This window comes from Danio rerio, chromosome 11, assembly GCF_049306965.1.
Source record: "Danio rerio strain Tuebingen ecotype United States chromosome 11, GRCz12tu, whole genome shotgun sequence".
Classification (NCBI taxonomy): Eukaryota; Metazoa; Chordata; class Actinopteri; order Cypriniformes; family Danionidae; genus Danio; species Danio rerio.
The window spans coordinates 36,958,109-36,984,553 of NC_133186.1; the positions used below are offsets into that span (position 1 = coordinate 36,958,109).

Sequence of the window (26,445 nt, forward strand, 5' to 3'; positions counted from 1 at the left end):
AGCGCTTAAGTCCAGCATCTTCCAATTGGCACACTGTCTTGACTAGTGCGGTTGAATGACATTTGTGCTGGGAGCACTGTACAAATGTGGCGGCGCTATTGATGCATGCTCAGGGACCGTATGCGATATCTAGTGTATATATCTATGCATACTATGGATGTCAATGGCTGCTTTGTCAAACATTCTTCAGAATATCTTGTTTTGTGTTTAACAAAAGCGAAACATACGTTCAGAACAACTTGAGTGTGACTAAACAATGAGGAAGTTTTCATTTTTGGGTGAACTATCCCTTTAAGAAACATGAGTTCAGGACCTTGACGTTGTTGTCTGTGGGGATTTGTCTATAGTCTCCAGAAGGAGAGTAAATGTGATGAGGGCTCAGGACAATGGGCTGGTAGAAATCCTCCAGGATGTTTAGGATACAGCGTCGATCCCAGTTATCCGTCACACGACCGCCGTAGTTAATTTCCCCCGCTGTATACTTCAACACCTGAATATATAGGGAGAACGAGAAAAATGAAAACAAGATCAGAAAGATTTATGAGTGCCTCTTCCTTTATACCTCATGAAAATATGAACACCACCTAATATAGACTTTCAGATGCTCTGTAAATGCTTAAAATGGTATGTTTATAGTCACATGCTTAATCAAAGGAAGGGAGAAAAGGAAACTGTGTGTGGTAACAGGCGAATGTCTGGTTTTGCCTTGTATGGGATGTCCTGATACTCATCCAGGAACATTTTCAGCTGGCTGATGCAGATGTTCAGGTCCCCATCTGTAAACTCATATGGAATGTTAAATCCTAATGGGCCGAATTTCCTGCGCTCAATGGCATTTCCATGGAAAAGGCACAGAGACAGGAGGAGAGATTTAAACTCGGCTGTCTGTCAAAATAAAGACAGAGAGAAAGAAAAAAAATAATAAAAATAAATAAATAATCTATATAACTAAATATAAATACAATATATTATGTAGTCAAAATATAGACTTTTTTGGAATTAAATTAATATTATTATTTAGCAAACTTGTATTTAATTGATTAAAAGTGACAGAAAAGACATTTAGAATGTAAAAAAAATAATAAAAAATTTAATTAATTAATTAATTAAATTAATTAATTTAATTTAATTTAATTAATTAATTAAAAATAAATATATATATATATATATATATATATATATATATATATATATATATATATATATATATACACACACACACACACACACACACACACACATTTTGTATATAATATATTTTATTTTATTATTATTATTATTTTATTATTATTATTATTATTATTATGTTAATGCTGATGATTCATTGAGAATTATTCTAACATTAGCTTTCATAACTTAATAGTTTTGTGGCAACCATGATACCTTTATTTTAGAATATAAAAAAAATAAATAAATAAATAAAACAAATAAATTTAACATCAGAATAATAATAATATTAATAATAATAATAATAATAATAATAATAACAGTAGTACTATTAATATTGATATAAATAACAATAATAATAATAACAATAATAATAATAAAATATATTTGAGAATAGATAATATAACAGAACAGTGATTTTAGATCTTAATACAGCATTTTATAATATTACTGTTTTACTTTTCAGTTTTGATCAAATAAATGTAACCTTAGTGAGCAGAAGAGACTTCTTTCAAAAACAAGCAAACAAAAACATCTTACTGACCCCAAACCTGTGAACAGCACTTTAAATGTGTTAAAATCTTAATATGACAGTAAATACTTTCCCAACATATAAAGGCAAAATGTAATCTTTTTGAAAATATTCTTCATTTTAATCTGAACCTTAGTGCAGGAAGTGATGAAATCTTCAGTAACGCTGGCATAGGTCTTCAGGAGATTGGCTTTAATGCCTCGCGGCGGCTCTATGGTCATCTTGGAGCCATTCTGCAGGATGGACACGGGAAACTTGTTGCTTGGCAGACTAGTGAGCCAAAGCCGGAAGTCCCGATGAACCTACAACAAAAATTTCAGAATTGAATTGATATAATAAAAAATTCATAGTTTTACGTAGACAAACAGTCAATAATAAAAAAAAGCTAGTTTTGTCAAACTTTGTCAGGATCGATGTTTTCGATGAGTCTCTCCAGAGATGGCATCCAGCTGGGAGCAAGATGGCAGTTTTGGAAGAAAACCCATTTGCCTTTCTCCATGGCACTGTGCATCATGACCTCAGCACTGGGACCCTGATATATAAAAATGCTGTCAGAGTTATATATAATTATACACAAATATTATAGGGCCAGATTTACAGCTTGAGAAACCCTTTTTTTGCATTAAAAAATACTATACAAATTTAAAGGAAGTTAGAGAGTGAAAAATGTGAAATGTAGAGCATTTATAGAAGTTTCTGTTTCAGATGCAAAATTTACAGAATGTTAGTGTTTTAGTAAATCATGCACTTTGCACTTTGAATTACTAATCACTAATCAGTACTTGTTTTACTATTTAATGCTAAAAAATGAGTTGTTAACCTATTTTGCACAAAGAATGACAACATGTGGTAGAAGAGATAAATTTCTTCACTTGTGTTCATTTATTTGTAGTGCCAAAAGGCAAAAATATCCAAACATGAGGATAAAAATGACACAATATTTTGATTTGCTCTGCTTTTAGTAGTAGATTGTGTAAGTCTTTAGGGTCATATTGATGCATCTGTATTATTTACAGCGGGGAAAATAAGTATTGAACAAGTCACCATTTTTCTCAGAAAACGTATTTCTTAAGGTGCCGTTGACTTGACATATTCACCAGATGTTGGTAACAACCAAAGAAATCCATACAGTATATGCAAAGAAAACAAATCTAATTAGTTTACAAATTAAGTTATGGTTAATGAAATGAAATGGTGCAGGGAGGAAGTGTTAAACACATGAAGAAAGGGAGGTGTAGAAAGGCAGTAAAAGCCCAGACTGCAGCTGAAATCTCTCAGTAGTTCTTCAGCAACCCTCTGCCCTTCCTCATTGTAAGCGAATATTAGCTGCTTCAGTTTAACATCTACATTAGCAGGATTGTCATAGTCGATATGACACTGACAACGGAAGTGCGGATCCAAATGCAGGTTTATTAGAGAGGTCAAGTAAGCAGTGGTCAACATAGGGGCAAACAGATGTTTACAAGCAATCCAGAGTCATAGTCAGATACACAAGCAGATGATCAGAGGAAGGCAGCAGACAAGGATAGGGTTAAAACATGGCAAAACAAGACAAAGGAAATGCATTGTAATGTCACAAATAGTAAACAAGACTCAGCAACTAGAGTGTGTGGTGCATGACTGGGTCTTGTAGTCCATGAAATTGTGGATTTGTAGTTCATTAGCGATCAGTGTATATACCAGCGATCTGCTCAGGCTGGATAACTGGTGACCGTGACAAGGATGAATAAGATGAAAGCAGGGTGGACATTTAGAAAGACAATGATCCACAACACAGCCAAGGAAACTCAAGCTGTAGAATGGCCCAGTCAATCACCTGACTTTAATCCAATTTAAAATACAAATTAAAGATCAGATTTGACAAACGAGACCCATAGAACCATCAAGATTTTTACACAGTGTTGAAAACTAACACCTGAGCAATGCATGTGACTTCCATGTCAACAGCTCCTTTAGTAATATTATCAGGAAAAAACATGACATGTTCAATACTTATTTTCCCCTCCTTAAGTTGAAATCACTGCTTGAAATGGATGCAATTTCAGTCATACACTAATTTGCTGTTTATCAAACCTTGCCTATAGTGTCTCTGTTAAAATACATGCACTAAAGACTAGTCCTTATAAAGTCATGAACTTTTAAAGTAAATAAATTTTAAATTGACATCATGAAATTAGTGTAATGTTGAAACTGCCTGTTCTATGGTTGAAGTGAGACTGCAGAACGGCCATGTCACAGTTCTATAGTAGGTGGTAAAGAACACTGTAGCCTTTATATAGAAACACAATTAGCACTAGGGTGGGAAGTCATCTTTTATTAGCATTCGTCTAGTGAAAAATGTAGAGTATCTCAGGCTTCAAAGGTTGAAGGGTGAATACTTTGAATGGACTAAAAGGGCATATACTATAGGACACATCAAAAAACTGCATTTTTTGTTTGTGTTTGTGCTTGTGTAAGTTTTGGTTTTGCATGTTTGTTTATGTTCTGACCTGGCCTTGGCCGAGGGAAATTGCGTTCATCTTCTTTGAAAACTTCATGATCTCTGCAAACTTATAGAGGTCGGCAGCAGGATCGGTTCCGGGAGAAAGCACGAAAATGAGAGGTGTGGAGGGAGACGACTCTTTAAACACCACAGACAGGTCTGATGTCTAAAGAAACATGTTGGAACGAGAGGCAAATTATGACCAAAAAACAGTGAGTCACAGAGGAAAACATCATTAGTATGACTCAAAAATATGCAAATTTCTGCTAAAGGGCGAATTAAAATTGTGTCTTTAACCTCTGCTTATTAAACGTTACAGTGCTAAGTTCTTACATAAACAATGTGTTGTCTTTCTTTGTTTAAGCAATATGAAAACGCTATGATGATATGTGGTGTTTTTTCTTCAATTTCTGTTTAACTAACAGAAGATTTTTTTTCAACACATTTCTATTTTAACAGTTTTAATGACTTGTTTCTAATAGCTGATTTCTTTTATCTTTTTCATGATGACAGTAAATAATATTTTACTAGCTATTATTCAAGATACTTATATTCGGCTTAAAGATTTATTGGATTATTTAGGAAAGTTAGGGTATTTAGGCAAATACTTGTATAACGATGATTTGTTCTGTAGACTATCAAAAAAACATTGCTTAAGGGGGCTAAAAATATTGCCCTTAAAAATGGTTTTAAAAAAAATTAAAAACTGCTTTTATTCTAGCCGAAATAAAACAAATAAGACTTTCTCCAGAATAAAACTATTAAAGGAAATACTGTGAAAAATCCTGGTAAACATAATTTCGGAAATATTTTAAAAAAAGAATTCACAGGAGGACTAAAAATAATATAATAATAATTGTATGTGTGGGTACCTGGGGTTCAATGAAACGCTGACCCAGCTGTGATGACACAAAGTCCTGCAGGCCGTGAGTGAGCCGGTCAGCTCGCAGACAGCGCAGAATTAACAGCTTCTGGAATGAGTCTAATTGGCTTTCCCATTCACCTGGTAGAGGCTCTCTGTTCACATATATAAACATGTAAATACATTACTTTTGTCACGATCACCAGCGATCTAAACCTCATAGATCACTGGAGAAGATTCACTTTCACTCGAACTACAGTTTTGCCACCGTATGAACTACAACTCCCTTCAGGCACCACATACACACACCTGTTTTGGTTCTCAGTTGAGAAGAAGTGAGAGCAAATAAGAAGAAGCAAAGCCAGATGTCACTTTGAAAGCAAACATCAGAGCTTTGAATTTGATGCGAGCAGCAACTGGCAGCCAGTGCAAACGGATGAGTAGCAAAGTGGCATGTGCTCTTTTAGGTTCATTAAAGACCACTCGTGCTGCTGCATTCTGAAGCAGCTGAAGAGGTTTAATAGAGTTAGCTGCAAGCCCAGCTAGTAGAGAGTTGCAATGGTCCAGTCTGGAAAGAACAAGAGCTTGAACAAGGAGTTGGGCTGCATGTTCAGATAAGTAGGGTTGGACCTTTCTGATGTTATAGAGTGCAAATCTGCAAGATCGAGCAGTTCTAGAAATGTGGTCAGAGAAGTTTAGTTGGTCATCAATCGTTACTCCAAGGCTTTTCACCATTTTGGATACAGTAATGTAAGAGACCATCCTCAGACTATCCTAATTACAGTAGGTTAATTAGGTTAATTATGCAAGTTAGGCTAATTAGGCAAGTCATTGTATAACAATGGTTTGTTCTGTAGGCCACTTCTTTCTATTATGAAACGTTGATCCTTGAAACATGAAGACATTAAATGTTTACAAACAGCAACATTATGCACTAAAGAAAATGCAATTTTCCTCTAAAAAAGCATAATCACGTCATATTTGTGGCTACCTGTGTGGCTGGCTGCTGTCAAATATACTCTTGAAGGCAGACTCGTGTTTGGAGAAACTTTGTGGCAGGTTACTGAAGCTGGGCAAGGCACTTAATGCCAGTATATCCTGCCAGGCCCTCGTGGATAGCCAGTTTGGAGCAGGATTAGGAGTTTGTTGCTGTGTTTGACCTCCAGATAACATGTATCTCCACTCAGCCTGTACACACAGACATATATAAACTCACATTCTTTCATTATCACTAAAATCCTGACCATGATATGGCGAAACAGTTGACTGTTCATTTGTCTCAATCAAACAAAAGCTCTTGGTTTTAAAGTGAAATAAACACTAGCATTATTAAAAGCAGCTTGAGTGCTAAAGATCAAAGCAAATGGAGACAGAATTCACTTAACAAGCTTTTTAAAGGAGATTGTGAGGTAATCTCTTATAAACATTGTCAGTAAATATTTGCTGAATCAAAAAATGAGGTTAAAGACTTTTTTTACACTAACCATATCAATCTTGCTGTCATTGGTCAGGATTCTGGCACACAGGAGGAAGGCAAACATCAGCTTGTGTTTTTCAAAAAGGCTGCGGCAAACATTACTGTACAAGCTGAAGGTGAAGAACTCATTTATGTTCAAAATACGCTCTATCACGGCATCTGTAGCAAGAGAAGTCAAGACATTGGATACAGAAAAATAAACAAATAAATATATAAAGTCAATAAATATTTTACACTTTTTATAAACACTAAGCTGAGTTTCCAACCTATATGAAGCAATTTTTTTCAAAGTTTCCATTAAGTTGTAAGAGCGGGCTGATTAGTATTGGTAACCTACCGTAGTAACCAGCAGTAAGCAAGGCAAGTATAATGGAAACATGTGGGTGTAATGTTTGCTATGTCAGTATTTATTCTGAAGTCTAAAACCACTTCAAGGAAGTATAAAAATGTTTATGCAAATTAAGTGATTTTTATTTGGAATTTGGAGTTTCCATCACATGCAATACTACAAAATGGGCATTAACTCAGGGTGGTGGAAACTCAGCTACTGTAAAAGTCTAAAATTTCTACAAAATAAATATTTTTAAATAAGGCAAGCTAGCAGTAAAATGAGCTAAAACAACTATAAAATTTCTTCTTTCTTCAGATAATTAACCCTTGTGCGCGGTTAAAATTTACTACCCTTTTGTTTTGTTAGGGATGAAAACATCCACTAAATTAAACCGCTGTAAAAATCATCAGATTCATATTTCTTTCAAATTATTTTGCAGAAATTTGTTAATAAACCTCAGTCCAGATCTACACTACTAAATGTTTTTCAAAATTACAGGATTTTAACTCTTTCATTTCCAATTTCACAAATGATGTCACTGATTTGGTGAAGAAACACACAAAATGACGTATTTTCAATATATGAAGTAATTGTGGACTGCCTTTTTTTACCTTCTTTTTTACCTTCTTTTTTACCGTCTTGGACATGTAAACGACATTGGCTTTGATGCAGTGTTAAATTTAAAATTTTTCTCCCTAATTTACTGTTGTTTGGCTGTTTTTGCCCCATTGACTTCCATTATAACCACATTTATTTTTTGGTGCATAAATACACAGTCTTTGTTTTTATTTACTCAATGTAGTTCTGAGAGCTGAGATGCAAATTTTGAACAGACAGATCAAGGTAAGTGCGTAAAGGTCACGCTCACACACTCACAGACACACATAAACACTTTACTTTATTTGCTGTTATACTCCGTATAAATTCCAGAAACTAAGCTTTTTTTTTTCTGCACAGCCCTATCTAAATGGTTTATGGTGACAACTGATGATCAACAGTAAAAATAACAAATTTTACCTCTTCCCAACAGGGAAAACCACCATCAATCAAAAATGCAAGATTATATGGTGTCATGGTTTTGCAATCAACATAATGTGGTTATAATGGAAGTCAATAGGGCAAAAACAGCTACCAACAGTAAATTAGGAAGAAAAAGCAAAGCAATGCATCAAAGGCAATGTTGTTTCACATGTCCAAGACTTTGATAAAAAGTGCAAAAAATCCAGTCCACAATTACTATATATTGAAAATGTGCCCTTTTGAGTGTTTTTTTTCACCAAATTAGTGACATAATTTATGAATTTGGCAATTAGAGTTAAAATCCTGTAATTTTCTAAACTATTAAGTTGTTTGATCAGGACTGAGGTTACATAACAGTACTTAAGGGTTAAGTTTTTTATTTTTATTTTTTATCTATCCAATATCCACAACACTTTACAACAAGGTTGTCTTAGTTAATGTATTTACTAAAAAAACAACAACAACAAGCAATACATTTATTACAGTATTTACTCGTCTTCGTTAACGATAGATGTTCATTGTTAGTTCATGTTAAAGTAAATGTTTAATAAATAATAATAATAATAATAACTATGAATATTAAATACTGTACAAGTATTGTTCATGATTAGTTCATATTAGTAAATGCATTAACAAACATTAACTAATGCAAACTTATTGTAAAGTGTGACCCATTTTTCAATATATTTTGTGAATAAATTATTATTTATAAAAATATTTTTGTTTATAAACTACAAAATAGGAGGCCTTTGAACTACTGTTTTTTTTTTAACCAGTTCTTACCAATATATGAAATATAAGTGTATGTTCTCTACCTGCTTGCTTTGAGTTGACAATGCCACCCATGAAAATACCCAGGAACCACTCCAGAGAGTACTGGTACATGGGATCCACGTTTGACAGATCCGACACACAGAAGAAGAGGATCTGGGCTCTGACGGCCACTGGGACGTATTCTAGACGTGTGGCATCAATGTCCCTCTCCGTTGCCTCAGCTGCAGTCACTTTAGCCTAGTGGTTTAAAAAACGTATTAGATTTATATAATAGATGATTTATTGAAATGATGAATTTTCCATAGTGTATGAGTGTGTGTGTGGGTGTTTCCCAGAGATGGGTTGCGGCTGGAAGGGCATCCGCTGCGTAAAAACTTGCTGGATAAGTTGGCGGTTCATTCCGCTGTGGCGACCCCGGATTAATAAAGGGACTAAGCGGACAAGAAAATGAATGACCTTCCAGCCGCAACTCAACACCAGGAAACACCCATACATTCTTGCCTTCACACATATATGACCAATTTAGCTTTTTCAATTCACCTGTACCGTATGTCTTTGGACTGTGGGGTAAACTGGAAACCCACACGAACATGGGGAGAACATGCAAACTCCACACAGAAATGCCAACTGACCCAGTAGGGGCTCGAACCAGTGACCTTCTTGCTGTGAGCCGATCATGCTACCCACTGTGCCACCGTGCTATATTAGTTATAGTAATTCTAGTTTTTCAGTTAACCAAACCAAACTAACCCAGGCTCATTTTGATTACGTACCCCTATATATATTCTGGAGAGTGCCATATACATCCCAGGGGCTACATTTTTTGCATTTTTTGTTAAGCGAATCCACCAGAGGCCGCTGTGTACGCTTTTTGAGATCTCAAATTTCTATTGCGAGTGCCATTCGCACCAGCTCTTCTCATGTAAATCCAACAGAGGCCGCTATCGACTGACTGACTGACTGACTGATTGACTGACCCACCCGTCTCCTTCCCTAAACTCAAACAATAGTGTTTTCAAAAGCAATCTAGAAAAAAAACCTAGCAGCAACCTGATTGTTTTATTTAATTTTTTGTCTTACCTGCTTTCTGGAACTGTTCTGCCTCGGACTCAAACCCTGTCGTCACGGTCAATTCAGCTCTACAATCACAAATCCGTCGACATATGCATCGAGCCACTGGACAAACTGATAACAGCGGAAAAGGAACGTTGGAAGGAACGTGAAAAGGAACGGAAAAGGAACGTTGTGATACTGCCCCGTGGCGTTCGTTTTAAAGACGCAATGTACCTCTGGCTGCATAATTCGCGATCTTCAGAAATGTATAAAGGGCTACGTTTTCAGAATGAGCCTATGTTGAACAGAACACATCCAGTGTCGACCAAAGTGAATTTTAATGTTTACACGGCTAACATTAACACTTGTACAAACGAGTAATAAAAATAATACTAAAATGTATATCCTATTACCTCTTAGTAATAAAAATAAAATAATAGTTTGAACACTGAACATGAATCATACAAATGAAACGAATAAAAGTAAAAATGACAACGAACTTAAACAAACGACTTCATATTAAAGATCATACTGCACATGTAGTTTAACATGCCTAGTTTACATTTTTTAGCAAAAGAAGAAAATATACAGTAGGACACATTTTTATGTTTATTAAGAAAATATGTTTTTGAATATAATAATGCACTTGACTTATGAGTTTGTCTTTAAAAGTGCCATCTACTGCATTTCTCTAAACAGTCAGATTTTCCACCGTTCTTCACCGTTCACCATTCTCAAGTTCTTATGAATTCTGAAAACAATTTTTATTTTTGCTAATTATTTTATTTCAGTTCATTTTTCAGTGAAAAATGTCAGTTGTCAATTTATTCAGTCAGTTTTGCCAGTTTGTCAGTTTATTTTAGTATTATTTTTTTCATTTAGGGTGAATTTTGAATTTTATTTCAATTAACAACACTGTAAAAATGCTGGGCTCCACTTAACTCCTTTAGATTGCTCCAAGACAAAATAAAGTTAAATTTTTTACAAATTATAAGTTGATTGAACATAAAACAATTAAGCTGTCCCAAAAAAAAGTGAGAAATGATTGAGCAATAGTTTTAGTCTTAGTTTTTGTTTACTAAAATAATCTTGTCTCAGGACGGCACTGTGGCTCAGTGGTTAGCACTGTCGCCTCACAGTAAAAAGATCGCTGGTTCGAGTCCCAGCTCATCCAGTTGGCATTTCTGTGTGCAGTTTGCATGTTCTTCCTATGTTGGTGTGGGTTACCTCCAGGTGCTCTGGTTTCCCCCACAAATGAATGAATGAACCTAGTCTCAAACACACCTGAATTTCTTCAGCTTTGACTTTGGAGGCTCCAAGCACTTTTATCAGCTCCTCGTCATCAACAGGGTTTCCCTCTGAAGAGCTCAGCCTGAACAGGATCTGATCTTCAATCTCCTTTAACTCCTGTTTCATCTGTGCGTTACTCACAATGAGTTGATTCTTCGCTCCTTCTAGGTCAGGTCTCTCTTCGGCAACGAGACGCCCAAGAAGCTGATCCTCTAACCCACTGCGCATGAACACATACAAAAAACACAACACTGGTGAAAATGTAGGATCTCACAACTTGCTTGATGTTTGAAGAAATGCAAGAGCACTACCTGGGCGAGAGGGTGAAGTTGATGAGAGTGACTTTAGTAGAGATCTCTGGCGAGTAATGTGGGTTTGGCAGCTTCGTGGTGATGTACATTTTGAAATCGTCATGATAGTGAATGATAGTGTCTCCGAGTTTTAGAACTGTGTTGCCTTCATGCGTATACGTCTGCAAGGAGGAGACATCAAGAAAAACTAAAACAAAAAGGATCATTTAAAGGGATAGTTCACCAATTATAATGGTTCTTCCATTTGAGCCTAACCTGACTGAGTTTCTTACTTCTATTGAGCACAAAAGAATATAATCTGAAGAATGTTGGAAAAAACAGCCATTGACTTCCATGGTATGTTTTTGTTCGTACTATTAATTACAATGACTGTTGGTTTGTAAAATTCTTAAGATTATCTTGTTTGGTGTTTTGGAGAAGAAAGAAATTCATTAAAGTTTTGAACCACTGAGTAAATGGTAAGGAAATTGAATTTTTGGGTGAACTAGCCCTTTAAAAGCTGATATTCAAGCATTTTAAAAATAGACACTAAGTTCAAAATACAGATTTTTATATGGTATCTGTTGGATAATTTTTAGTTTTATGTAATGATTTATTCACATAAAACATTTTTTTTTACCTGTCGTAGGAGCACAGGGTCCAGTGCAGGGTCCAGCTCTTCTCCGACATTCTCCAGCAAGCAAGGCTTCCCAAAACGGATGGCATTTTCTAAACTACGCAGGAAGTCCCGGTCACTCAGCTTCATCACATCCAATCTGTTATCACGCTCCTGCAAAAACAAGACAAGAGACAAAGGCAGAAACACACTGGAAGTTGCATTACTGTTTAAAAGTCATTTATATTGGTTTGGGGACAGTAAAGGCATTTCTAATAATGCAAAGATTTGTATTTCAAATATGTTTTACAAATTATTTACATAAAAAAGACTGAAATAAATGCAGTTTTTATTAAAAACAATAAGTGCACAACTGTTTTTAAAATAAAAAAACAAACAACTGAAAATTAAATTGCATTTAAAATAAAATAAAATGATTTTGAATTGTAATCATATTTCAAAATATCACAGTCTCTGCTGTAATTTATGATCAAATAAATGCATGTTGTTACGATCATTAAAGACTTCAATTTTTTTTAAATTGATTCATCTAGTTAGAAAAATGCTTTATTGTAATTCTGCATCATGCTCACCATGTTCTTGATCCACTTGTTGGCCTGTCCCTGCGGATCGATAAACAGAGGCCAGCGCTGAGAGTATTGTGCAATTACTCCATTCTCCACAGAGAGACTATCCTTCGGCAGGCCTGCAATCTACACAAAACCACACAAACACAAATGATTAGATAATCCCTAATAATTAGCATACTCAAATAAACAATATTCAACCTTCTAGTTTTACACAGACTTTATACAGTATCCCTGCACATAATGTTGTTTGCTTCTGACCTGCCAGGAGCGGATTTTGACTTTGTCTCCCAGGGTACTGATCAGGTTGGGCTGTTCTGTGTGAGGAACCGCCAGATCTTTAAAACCCCTGAGCCACTCTTCAGCCATTGCTGAACGATACTCGCCCTGAAGAAAACAAACAATATTTTCCAGATTATCATTTTTAAAATATAAATCTGAAACATACTTAAATCTTTTCCAAAGTGTCCAGAGAATACTTGTAAAATCTAATTTCTTTGGATTTACACTTTACAGTTAAGAGTTTGAGTAAAACGATTTTAGTTTAGTAAAATGATAATAAACTAAAATGTTTCCCAATTCCTTTTTCTATTCTGAATATTCTTCAATTAGATTTATTACAGTAGCTAAAATACATGTACTTTAAGCAATGCTTATCAATGCTTGATTTTATTTGCCTTCTTTAAATAAATTCCAAATGTAACAGTTATGAATGCAACCTATACTGTATACTAATGTTACTGTTTTTTTCCACCAACACTACATTTTTGACCCAGCTCAACTTACAGTCAACTGTGAATTATTATTCTGAAAATACTATTTATTGCATATTTACGTCTATTCACTACACAGGTGGTGAAATCTCATAGTAAGATGTTAAAGATGTGACTTTTATTGTTAGAATGCAAATTTTAATTATTGCAATGTATTATGTACAGTTAAAGTCATATATATTAGCCCTCTTGTAATTTTTTTTTTCAAATATGTTCCCAAATAGAAATTGACCAACAGAGCAAAACATTTTTCTGAGTATTTCATATAATATTATACAGGGTGGGTCATTTATATGGATACACCTTAATAAAATGGGAATGGTTGGTGATATTAACATCCTGGTTGTGGCACATTAGTATATGTGAGGGGGCAAACTTTTCAAGATGGGTGGTGACCATGGTGGCCATTTTGAAGTCGGTCATCTTGGATCTAACTTTTGTTTTTTTAATAGGATTAAAAAATTAAAAAGGGTCGTTTGACACATCAAACTTATTGGGAATTTCACAAGAAAAACAACTTTATTTTTTCATGAGTTATTTACAACTTTCTGACCATTTATAAAATGTGTTCAATGTGCTGCCCATTGTGATGGATTGTCAATGCAACCCTCTTCTCCCACTCTTCACACACTGATAGCACCACCGCACGAGAAAGGCCAGCACAGGCTTCCAGTATTTGTAGTTTCAGACGCTGCACATCTTGTATCTCCACACCATAGAAAATATATTATAATATTATAATATATAATCTAGAGAAAGTTTTATTTATTTTGTTTAGGCTAGAATAAAAGTTTTTAATATTTTTGAGTCAATATTATTAGGCCTTTTAAGCTATATTTTTTCCAAATATTAACAGAACAAACCATCTTTATACACTGACTTGCCTAATTACCCTTACTTGTCTATATAACATAGTTAAGCCTTTAAATCACGCTTTAAGCTGAATACTGGCATCTTGAAAAATATCTAGTAAAATATTATATACAGTCATCATGGCAAAGATGAAAGAAATCAGTTATTAGAAATGAGTACTATTAGGTTTAGAAATGTGTTGAACAAATCTTCTTTACAGGGTGACAGATAATTCAGAAGGACTAATAAATCTGACTTGAACTGTATGTTGATTTGGGGTTCATTTTTATTTGTTAGAAAAGCAACTACTCTTATAATGAGCTCAAATACAAGCATCATTCTTCCCAGCGTGCTTTTTCATGCTGCACGCACTCCCACACACTCACAGTGAAGGGTCCGAGGTAAGCAACGTATCCTGCAGCGAGCAGCACATCTCCTGCCACATTATTCACCATATACTCCAGCTGCTGTACGGTTTCACTCCAGCGCACTTTTTCATCAGCCAAACCACCAATCAGCTGCCACACACAACAACATCCTATATCTGAACTGTATGTATGATAAGCTTCAATATAGTAAGACAGAAGATTTGAAGCAAAGGTATGATAATAAAGCATGTTTAAAGCAATCACACCTTATCTGCACGGATCAGTCTGTTCTCGCACAGCTGGCATTTAGCATCTAGCTCATCTCTCTTAGCCAGGCATTCGTGGTATTTGGCCTGAAGCGTGGCAATGCCCTCCTCTACAGCTGCCAGTTTGCCCTTAGCATCATCCAGAATGCGCTGTGTTACAGCCAGATCCTCCTGAGCTTCCTGCAAGGCTTGCTGCACACACAGCAACACAAAAACACAATCAAATAATGATTAGAATAAGTTTTCGTTTGTTTTCTCAACGTTTTAAACTTTGCTTTAGGCAGAAAAGTGCTTAGAAACGATTTAATTACAGTACATGCAAACATGGGCAATACTCCTGATATAAAAACAAGCAGGCACATTTGAGGAGATTACTAAATAATGAATTTCCCATATAGAAATCTGATATAGAAATAAATGCAAATTACATATATACAGTGACATTCAGTGGTACAAGTTCATGTTTGTATTACACATATATACATTTTATGCGATATATATTTCAAAATATACAAAAAATGGCTGTTTGCATTTTTTTTAACCACTCGAATTACAAATAGGTCCACATATGTTCAAATATATCAGCTATAATTTTATAAATGTGCTCATATATGGCCATATATATGAGATTTCTGTATGGGTTAGGAGAAAAAATCTAACTCTTACCCGTTTGGGCTCTACAGCTCTGGCCACAAAATGGTAAACATGCATCGCTCGCACCCACTGACAGATGGAAGTACAGGCTTTGGACACTTTGGCGATTGAGTCAGGGTGGAATTCGGGGTTGTCCATGTAAGGCTGCACTTGTTTGATCACTGAGTCTGGGATGTTGTCCTGGGAGAAAGGTTTAAATGTTTCAATTTGTGATTCTAGTAAGATTTTACAACCCCCCCCCAAAAAAAGAAGAAAAAAACTCCATGTTTAAGATTAGTAATATATCTAAAAAGAAATTCCATGCTTACTTAGCCTCATATATTTAGGAGAAAAACAGTACAATTAAAAGTATTTACTGTATATTGGAGATATTTTTCCTATTTTGATATACTCGCTTGTTAAGTCATGACGTATCCGTGACGTATGAAATACTGTTTCCGGGTCCAAGCCGCTACTCATTTGAATTGAGAAAATATTCGTTTATGACCACTTTCTAGTCATATCACACATTAAAGTGAATTTTATATGCAATCAAAGTGTACACAACAATATCTGAGTTTGCTGCATTACAAATACCAATATTTCAACAATTAAAAAAAAATTCATCACTTTTTGGCCATTTGATATTAAGCATGGATATATATATGGTATATTTTGATCGCGATTTTCTAAAGTATTAGAGCACTTTGTAAATGTTTATTATTACCATTTGTCTCCCCATACAGTGTGACATATCACTTGCTTCGCGTTACATCACACTTAACAAGCGGATTAAAATGTCATTTTTTTTTCTGTTACAGTATGTTGAATTTTAAGTAGCCATTACTCCAGTCTTTAGTATCACATCCTTTGTAAACATTGTAGCATCTTTTAATCAAAGTTTTGTAATGTGTTTTTTTTTAACTTTAAACAAACATCATTTATTTAAATTCAAACAATACAACACACATATTCTCCGTTTCCATTGGAAAACAAACTGCAAGGGTTTGCACTTATGTAAATTATGCAACAAGAAAGCTTGTTGTGCTCCAAACTGTACGCTGTAAAAATTGCTAACAGTTGGTTGCCAGTAATACTGTAAAATTTACAAGGGTAACACTTTATTTTGATGGTCCATTTGAGTATTCGTAGACTGTCTGCTTAATATCTGCTAATACTGCTTCTTTAACAGACATTTAACTGACTATAAGAAATTTTACAAGTACAAGTCAACTTGCTCTAACGCTAACCCTAACCCCAACCAGTCTACTTATAATCTAATGAGAATTAGTTGACATGTAGATGCAATGTAACTAAAATCTACAAACGGACCATCAAAATAAAGTGTGACCTTTACAAGTGTATTGTAGTTTTACAGCACAATTGTAAATGATAATGTACAATGTGATTGTAACAGCCAAAATTGCCAGTAATACCGTAAATTTTACAGCAATTATTTACAGTGTATCTAATGCACTTGGAACTAGCCATGGAATGATAACCACTTTCAAGGTATACCGCACTTTGGAAAAGTCAAGGTTTTAAAACCGCCAACATTTACTGTAATACTGTTTCTAAGGTATGTGTAAGATTTTTAGTTACTTTTTTTAGGATAACATTATATCCAAAGATGTCTTGTAAATTTGTAAAGAAATCTATGTTTTTGAAACAAATGAAGACAGCAGAATTCTGAATTATTTTTTTTACTGCTCCAAAATATTTTAAATCCTTTTCAAAATAAAATATATTGTGTTCAAAAGGGAAATAAGTTTTAGTTTTTTTACCCAGACATTTAAAAAGAACATATTTAGAGCAGTAATCACAATACCGTGAAACCGTGATATGTTTATCCAAGGTTATCATAAACGTCAGAATCTTATACCGGCCCATGCCTACCTGAGACTGTTTGCCAAGGATGTGAATTAAAGTTAATAATGTTGTAAACAATGTTTTACTTAATAAGACTTCACTGTACTGTTTTACTTAATAAGACCTCCATGTACTATCAGGGGCTATAGGTATTCATTTTGTCTTGACTGTGTGTTTTTTTCCACTTTCAAAGTGCTGGCAACCATTAAAGGATAGTACACCCAAAAATAAAAATTCTGTCATCATTTATTCTCCCTTCATTTGTTCCAAACATGAAGTTCCTTTTTCCTTTTGAACACAAAGGGAGATATTTTAACAAACGATGCAAATCAGTAACCATTGACTTCCGTAGTTAAACGGTTACAGGTTTTCATCATTCTTCAAAAGATCTTTCTTTGTGTTCAACAGACCAAAGAAACTCATAAAGGTTTAAAACCACTTGAGGGTGAGTAAACAGTGAGTAAATTTAATTACTTCTTTAACTTGCGTTTTATAAATCACAGTATATAAATATTCTTTAATGTTTTGTTGAATAAAATGAACTGTCCTTTATTAATGAATCAATCCTTAAAAACACGTTAAACTAAATCTTGCCCTCACCTTGTCATACTTAAACAGACTCTCCAAAAACTTCCCTGGATCCTGCAGAAGGCCTTTTCCTGCATCCCAGTAGTCATCAACCTTCTCTCCGAGCTTCTCTCCAGCAACTTTCTTGGGTTTTATACCCTTCAAAATGCACACAGCTTCTATAACCAGCTTCACTCCTGGAGGAGGCCTCTGCATAGCTCGCACCTGTAAAAGAACAAAAATAAATAAATAGTTAGGCACTCCATGTAATCTGACATGACCTGAATATTTGCGTTATTATGGAAAGATGTTACCAAATGTTCCCACCTCAACGACATCATTCTTCTTCAATGACTGCAAGCTAGCGAGCGCAGCGTCAAGCGCAGGAAGTGCTTCATTCAGATCTTTCTGAGCATCATCAGCGATGGCCTGAGCTACTCGAGCCTTTTCAGTGGCTTTAGTCTCCTCAGCCTGCACTGCTACACGGGTCTCTTCAGCTACAACTGTGTCTTCCTATACACACACACACGCAATACATCATCAAAAATCAAGTGTGAGTTTTATTCCTCAGTGTTTACATTAGACGCATATTTGGGATCATCATAGTCACTTTTATTTTCTCCATTGTGATCACAGTATCCTTGGCTGCTTCCTCCAGCTGAGGCCTCATCATCTCCAACTCTTCCTGCATCTTGGCCACATCCTCGGCTGTACTCAATAACTACAAACAAACACACACACAAACACACACACACACACACACACACACACACACACACACACACACACACACACACACACACACACACACACACACACACACACACACACACATTCAAAAATACTTTTGTCAATCATATAGAAAACCAGCAGGTACCTTGATGCCAAAATAACATAAAAATTAAAGCAAATCAAAACTGCAAATCGATTTAATGTCTATTGACTACCTTGATGTCAATACGACATCAAATTGACATCTAACATTGACGTCAAAATGTTGACAGTTTTTGGACAGATGTCAATTATACATCAAGGTAGTTTACAGACATTGTAAGGATATACAATCCAGTTTCAAGAGTTCACAGTTAGCTGATGTTTGATTATAAAGCTTCTTTGACATGCTGTCCCGGGAGAGAGCCCTGAGCTCATAAGATAGGGACTCCCGGGACTCCCTACCATTTGCAAGGCGAGAGGGGAGTTTGAGAACAGGTAGATCTTAAGAAATCCTCTGCTGCAGTAGCTAATGAACAGATAGTGATTGATCTTAAGAGATAACTGCTTACTAGGAGCATGTCTATGGTGCCGATTTGGATTAGTCAATTAACTTAAGTTGCATGTTTTTGTGCGGTGGAAGGAAACCGGGGAACCCGGGTGAAACCCATGTGAGCATGGGGAGAATGTGTAAACTGCACAGAAACGGGCTTGGTAAGGACTAGAACCAGTGATGTTCTTGCTGTGAGGCAACAGTGCAAACCACTGGACCACCGTGCCTCTTATCTAGGAAAGAAGGAGGAGTAGGGGTGGAAGGGGAGATTCTTCAAAACGAAGATAGCTGTTATATGGAGCTTAGGGTATTTATAGTTGTAACCACGAGGAGTGACACTGACAACAGAGGTTTGGATCCACGTGCAGGTTTATTAGAATCGTCAGGCAAGCAATGGTCAACACAAACAGCAAACAGGTATATGGAGACAGTCCAGAATCGTAGTCGAATAACAGGCAAGAGGTCAGAAGGCAGGCGGCAGACGGAGACAAAAGGTAAACAAGGTTGAGGTCAAAACACGGAGAAACAAGACAAGGAAAACGCGTTGTAATGTCACTATCAGTAAACATGAATCGGCAAAGTGAATAGGTGAGTGTGTGGATTAAATAGTGTGTGCAATCAGTCTCTGACAATCCTCAGGTGGTGCAAGTAATCAGTCTAGATGAGGAAGCATGTGTGAGTGTGACCGCAGTGCATGTATGAAAATGTAGTCCATAAATGGCAGATTTGTAGTCCATGGTTATTGTTCGTGCAGTCCAGCGATCTTATGGAATACGATCGCTGGTAATCGTGACAATAGTGGCTTAGGAATCGTCTGATTGGTGAATCATAAATTAGATAATGCGGGACCAGCCGCAAGCAATCATAAGCAAGTGATCCTCTCTAAATTAGTTTATAAATAAACTTTACATCAATTTGTAATTGAAGCTTTCAGATGTATAAAACTTTTTTTATATTATAATATTTATTGCCATCATTTTGATGGTCAAAAGAGCATCAATGTGTTTATGTCAAATGGACGTCAAGTTTATGACATCAAATTGATTGAAATATTTTTTTAAGTTGTTTTTAAATTAAATCAATATCTCACTGAACTTCTCCATATTTTATACATCCATAATTTATAATTTCATTTTTGCCTTTCTCCCACTCTAAGATCAGCCAACTATTTCCAAGTGGTGCTCGCTGCAGAGCCATTTGAGGAGAGCTGAGGTCCAGCGAGGGGGAGCTTAAGCTTGAGCTCCACCTTTTTTGCACTTCTTCTACGAGTGATGTCACTGGGGGTAGGGTTAGGGGTGGGGTTGGTGTACGAATTAAAACAGCTTACAGGAGGAGGAGCAACAGCTCATGCTCCCCCTCGCTGGAGCTCAGCTCTCCTCAAATGGCTCTGCAGCGAGCACCCTCTCACTCTTTCTCCCTGGTGCCACCTCAAACTCAATTAAGCACAATGGGAGCCATACAGTATCTTTTAGCTCTACAGCTCCTCGGCTATGGAACTCGCTTCCCTTGGACCTAAGGAGCAGTGAAAGTCTTCACACCTTTAAATCTCGTCTTAAGACCCATCTTTTTAAGCAGGCTTTCCTATGATTATCCTTTATCATGTTATTTTATACTTCAATGTGTTTGCACTTCAACTTCTCTCATGTTTAACTGTTTGTCTGGCATTGTTTTATTTTTTATTAATTGTTTTGGTATGTTCGTTGATGCTTGTTGTTAGGCAACCTTGAGTGTCCAGAAATAAATAAAATGAATTATTATCATTCATTCATTCATTTTCTTTTCAGCTTAGTCCCTTTATTAATCTGGGGTTGCCACAGTGGAATGAACCACCAACTTATCCAGCATATGTTTTATGCAGCGGATGCCCTTCCAGCTGCAACCCATCACTGGGAAACATCCATACACACATTTAGAAACACTCATTCCCGCTTATACACGACGACAACTTAGTCTACCTAATTCAACTGTACCTGTACATGTCTTTGGACTGTGGGGGAAACCGGAGCACCCAGAGGAAACCCATGTGAACGTGGGGAGATGAATTATTATTATAATTATTATTATAAAGGAGCCCACTGGGAAGTATTGTGTAAAAAAAACAACAACACAAGAGAGAAGTTCAAAAGAATTACCTTGTCCAGGCCAGTTTTCATTCGCTGTCGAGCGCTGTGAAGCTCCTGCTTCTTCTGGCCAATCAAAGATGAGAATATGCTCAGGAGCTCCAGGTAGCTCTTAGGTGTGACAGAGTTGTGGCGGGAAAGTTCCGCTAGGTATTGCTCACACTTCCTGGACACCATTTGATGGATTTCAACACACATCAGCGCCTGTACAGAGAGAAATCATTTTTGTGCTCATGTATACATTTACACTAGGAGTTAAACAAATTGATCTATTTAGATAATGACAGACAGATTGGCATCCACATGACCTGCTGTTTTTATTGTGGATTTTTTTGTTTAACAACCAGAGTGAAAGACTTTGAAAGACTTTTTAACATTTTTAAATGCGATACAATTTACAGAAATCATGTTATGTTTATGTGAAAGGGGCATATTAATCTAATTGATGAAGAAGGAGATGAACTTGAATGCCTTGTGATTGAGCATGCAGGTGTTTACAAGGTAACAAGATGAAAGGGGAATGGCGTGCATGTGCATCGGTGATTAGTAGTCGGGGGTCTTGCTGATTGGAGTGACAGTGAACGGGTGAATTCTGTGAATGGGAGTGGGAAGAACCTAGCCTGGCTGTGACAGGTTTACAGCATGCAGGCATTGTGACATGGCCTCTCAAGCAACATTGAACCAATGACTGAAGCATAAAAATAAAGTAGGCCTACCATACATATTAATGCTCTGTAAAGTACACATGTTATAATGGTATAAGAAAACAAAAAATACAATACCAGATACCAGTTGTTTGCTTCTGAAACATAATATACCTTCAAATATGTCCTCAAAAGTGCTTGCATTTGTGGTTTAGCTTTTAATGAAAAGGCATGAGTGATACAATAAAGTGCAGGATGTGCTTTATGATACAAATAAATTAATTCATTTAAGGAAAATATATTTAAAAAGTTATGTGAATTCATTCAAGTAACTTATTTATTTATTCAACTTACATTGATTTCTAAGTTGACAAAGTTTCTGTAGTTTTTTTTTTATAAATTAAGAAAAGGAAATTATATTTATCTTATTTTTTGCTGATCTAAAAAAAGATCTGATCTGATCTGCAAAGAAACGAAATGTAATCTGAATCATGAGTTTTCAGTTCCATTTTATTGACCAAATACAGCTGAAGTCAAAACTGTTAGCCGTCCTGTGAATTTTCTGTCCTTTTTCAAATATTTTCCAAATGAGGTTAAACAGAGCAAGGAATTTTTTTACAGTATTTCCTATAATTCTTTTTCTGGACAAAGTCTTGTTTTTTTAGTTTGCCTACAATAAAAGCAGTTTTGATTTTTTTTTTTAAATGTTAAGGTCAATAATATTATTAGCCCCCTTAAGCACTATTTTTTCGATCATTTTTTTCTCTGTGTCTACAGAGAAAAAACATTGTTATACAATGACATGCCTAATTACCCTAACTTACCTAATAAAATTAATTACCCTAATTAAGCCTTTAAGTGTTACTTTAATCTGAATTACTAGTATCTTGAAAAGTATCTAGTAAAATATTATTTACTGTCCTCATGGCAAAGATAAAATAAATCAGTTATTAAAAATGTGTTATTAAAACTATTATGCTTAAAAATGTGCTAAAAAAATCTTCTTTCCATTAGAAATTGGGGAAAAAATATACAGGAGGGCTAATAACTCTCTGACTTCAACTGTAAGTCATAAAACTGTGATCTGAATCATGAGTTTTGGGATCCATTTGACACACTCGTCCTTACCAGGCTCTGGATGGTCTTAGGATTGGACTCCAGTTCTGGAAGCTCATTGAGAAAAGATGTTGCTACAGACTCTAGTGCCTCCTGTGGCCAAGCACTGAACCAGTCAATAGTGCAGCAGTTTACAAGAGAGGGAAACTGTCTGAGGCGAGCGCGAAACACTTCCCCTACCGGACTGTAGATGGAGACAGAGAAAAGAGTTTACAAACTGTAACATTGCATACTATGTATAAATCATAGCTGAAAAAAAGATCTGTCTGACATATCCACCATGGCTGAAAATGAGATCTGTCTGACATAAGAGTAAACCTAATTTTATGGTTTTATTCACTGAAATGTGCATATATATTACCAGTGTAAAAGACCCTTTAATCAGCAAAAGGCCAACACACACTTGTAGTTTGTATGTTTATATTTTCTTCATACTAACCTCCCACTGGCATCTATATCTTTTGTCGATAAAAAGTTATATGCTGTCGTTCTTTAAATACATTTAAAATATATGACAAAAAGTAACTATATGAATTTGTAGCACTGATATATCTTAATATATAAAGATCAACCTCATGCAGAGGACAGTGTGGATGTTGCTGCGGACTCTATTGACGTAGGCAGCCATGAGGTTGGCTTTGGTGGGCTGCTGGCCCATGTCCTGAACCACCGGTTTCATAGCAGTGAGGATCCGCTCCTGTTCCTCTGAAGTGTACAGATTGGGCACGTCGCCTGAGTTGAGGATGTTGTTCACATCTTCCAGGAAAGATTCGCTCTTAATCTGAAAACCAGAAAAGAAAACACACAAAGAAACAAACAGACAAAAATATTTATGTTGAAGACTTGAGTAGGATGTTGCTGAAAAAGTGTGTGTGTGTTTGGAAATAGTGACGAGGTACAGATAAATCTATTAGGATAATTTATTTACAGACTGGAAAGTCCATTAGCCTAAGATCAGAGAAGTTTGTTATATGGCTTCTTTTACTCAGTGATGAGAACTTACTGAGGGCTGCTTTTACTGTTGTACTACAATCAGGGAAGTGCAAAATTACATTTTTTTTGCAGGGTTAATAATTTATTAATTAATAAAAAAAATACATTGACTTTAAATAGCTAGGTTAGGACTGTTATTATGTTACAATGGATTTTAAATAAATACACTTCTTAAAATAAAATAACTTGAGTACCAAAGAATCATATTTTAAACAAATGCTAACAATTCAACCCTGACAGAAATAAATGACAGTTTAGTCATTTAAAATAACATTTAATGTATTAACTGACATTAACAGATGATAACCAATTCATTTGTTTGAGTATTTTTGAATCTCTGTTAATGTTAATAAATAATCATTGTTATTCATGTTATTGTAATTATTAATATCAAGATGTGCAACGTTCGATTTTAGTAATGTATTAGCAACTGTTAAAATATATTTATTAATAAAACAATTAAATGCTTTAAAAGATTTTTGGTTTAGAAATATGCTAGTTCATTTTACCTTATGTATTTAACTTATTTACAAATTAACAAATTAAATCTGCAGTGTTACATAGTAAAATTGCACAATATTGCTTTTAGTGTCTTTAGCAGCTTTCAAAACTTTTTGGCCACCATCAGATTCGTCATTTTAGTATAATTATTTATATTTATTTATAATGTAGTATAACAATCTCTCGCTCTTCACCTGAGCAGTAATGGTATTTATAATGATATTGATTATAAAATTATATGATATTTACAGAAATACATTATATTTATAGAAAAAAAACTAAAACAGATGAAATGGACTACACAGAGTCCAGACCTTAATATACCGTAGTATTATAGAGGCAGTATGGGATTGTCTGGAAAGAGATTAAAAAAAAGTTTATTTGTGTACATATTTCTGTTTATATTTTAATGCAGAGACAAGCCTTATATCTGGAAGGTCATTAAACTTTTGCTAAAACACCAAAACTCTTGGGAGACCAAAACTTTTGCACAATATAAAATATATATACAGCTGGGAAAATAAGTATTGAACACGTCACCAAATTGAATTGAATAAAGGTGCTGTTAACATGAAATTTCACTGGATGTTGGAAACAACCAAAGAAATCCATATATGCAAAGAAAACAAATCGAGTTAGTTTACTAATTAAGTTATGGGAAATACAATGAAATGACGCAGGGGGAAGTATTGAACACTTGAAGAAAGGGAGGTATAGAAAGGCAGTGAAAGCCCAACACCTGAAATCTCTGAGTAGTTCTTCAGTAACCCTTTGCCCTTCCTCATTGTAAACAAATATTAGCTGCTTCAGTCCAACATCTGCATTATCAGGATGATGAAGATGAAACCAGAGTGGACGTTTCAGCAAGACAATGATCCAAAACACAGCCAAGAAAAATCAGAAAAAAAAAATCAAGCTGTAGAATGGCCCAGCCAATCACCTGACTTGAATCCATTAGATTAGATTTAATACAAAATAAAGATCAGATGTGATAGACGAGACCCACAGAACCATCAAGATTTTTACACTCTGTTGAAGTCTGTGAAAAACACCAGAGCAATTTATGCAACTTCATTCTCCATATGAGAGACGTCTTCAAGCTGCCATCACCATCAAGTATTAAATATGTTTCAGCAGTTCAGTACTTTCTACTTGTGTCATTCCATTGTTATTGCACATGACTCATTATTCAGATATTTTTAGTTTTGTTTTATGTCTGTATTGTTTATGTTTTTACCAAAATCTGGTTCAATCCCATGTCAACAGCTCCTTTAGAAATATTATTCCCAGGAAAAAACATGAAGCATTCAATGCTTATTTTCCCTGCTATAATATATATAATTTATGATGCCAATCTGTAATCTCACCTGTGTATCTACAAACAGGAAGGTGATTTGCACGTTCTGCATGCCAGCCTTTAGCATGATGCTCTTGATGTCCTCTCTCCACTCCAGGAGGCCATAGTTTTTGGAGAGTTCAATCTGGAAGCACTCATACTCAGCTCTGATAATACAAGGTCGGTCACAAAGACAAAATGTGTGTCAGTCTTTTATTTGGTGTATCACTGACGCCTGGTTTCCATATAAATGAATGACTGTTCAATATGTTTCTAAGGGACTTCAATGAGGTGGGTGTTCCTATTTTGACTGATGGTGGTAAATAATGGCAGCCTCACTGTAATAATTTCTTTGTGGTCCAACGATGAAAAGATTGAAGTGAAGTTTAAAAAGAATAAATATAGGGAGTATTTATATATAGTGTCACTTTAAACAACACATTGCACCAATTAATATGAAAAATCTTTGTATGTATGTAAATATTTGATCTAAAATGATGCATTTGCATTACATATGTAACGATTTATTAGACGTGTTCAGATATTGAATCTTGTTGGCATGTGTTCCAGGCATGACATAACAATTCTTTCATGTTCTACATGGGTGGCAAGCAAAATGATTACAGGCAAGAATCACTTTGACAGAAGTATTGATGTCAAAA

At 35.3% G+C, this 26,445-nt stretch overlaps 1 protein-coding gene across 2 annotated transcripts in view; it reads right to left on the reverse strand.

The window, feature by feature from the left end:
- Positions 1-26,445, reverse strand: part of dnah1 (dynein, axonemal, heavy chain 1) — an 87,903-nt gene that overhangs the window by 10,538 nt on the left and 50,920 nt on the right. For both annotated transcript variants that reach the window (XM_009306184.4, XM_068224387.1), the window contains exons 48-71: positions 25,815-25,950; positions 23,526-23,734; positions 22,966-23,137; positions 21,206-21,397; positions 18,420-18,530; positions 18,137-18,322; positions 17,843-18,034; positions 15,407-15,574; positions 14,741-14,932; positions 14,493-14,624; positions 12,743-12,868; positions 12,488-12,607; positions 11,919-12,068; positions 11,300-11,460; positions 10,983-11,208; positions 8,687-8,882; positions 6,528-6,679; positions 6,035-6,231; positions 5,054-5,198; positions 4,189-4,347; positions 2,100-2,231; positions 1,831-2,001; positions 706-885; positions 314-490 (exon numbers count right to left, since the gene is read on the reverse strand). In XM_009306184.4, coding sequence (XP_009304459.3) covers positions 314-490; positions 706-885; positions 1,831-2,001; positions 2,100-2,231; positions 4,189-4,347; positions 5,054-5,198; positions 6,035-6,231; positions 6,528-6,679; positions 8,687-8,882; positions 10,983-11,208; positions 11,300-11,460; positions 11,919-12,068; positions 12,488-12,607; positions 12,743-12,868; positions 14,493-14,624; positions 14,741-14,932; positions 15,407-15,574; positions 17,843-18,034; positions 18,137-18,322; positions 18,420-18,530; positions 21,206-21,397; positions 22,966-23,137; positions 23,526-23,734; positions 25,815-25,950 — 3,982 coding nt within the window. The remainder of the gene's footprint in view (positions 1-313; positions 491-705; positions 886-1,830; positions 2,002-2,099; positions 2,232-4,188; positions 4,348-5,053; positions 5,199-6,034; positions 6,232-6,527; positions 6,680-8,686; positions 8,883-10,982; positions 11,209-11,299; positions 11,461-11,918; positions 12,069-12,487; positions 12,608-12,742; positions 12,869-14,492; positions 14,625-14,740; positions 14,933-15,406; positions 15,575-17,842; positions 18,035-18,136; positions 18,323-18,419; positions 18,531-21,205; positions 21,398-22,965; positions 23,138-23,525; positions 23,735-25,814; positions 25,951-26,445) is intronic.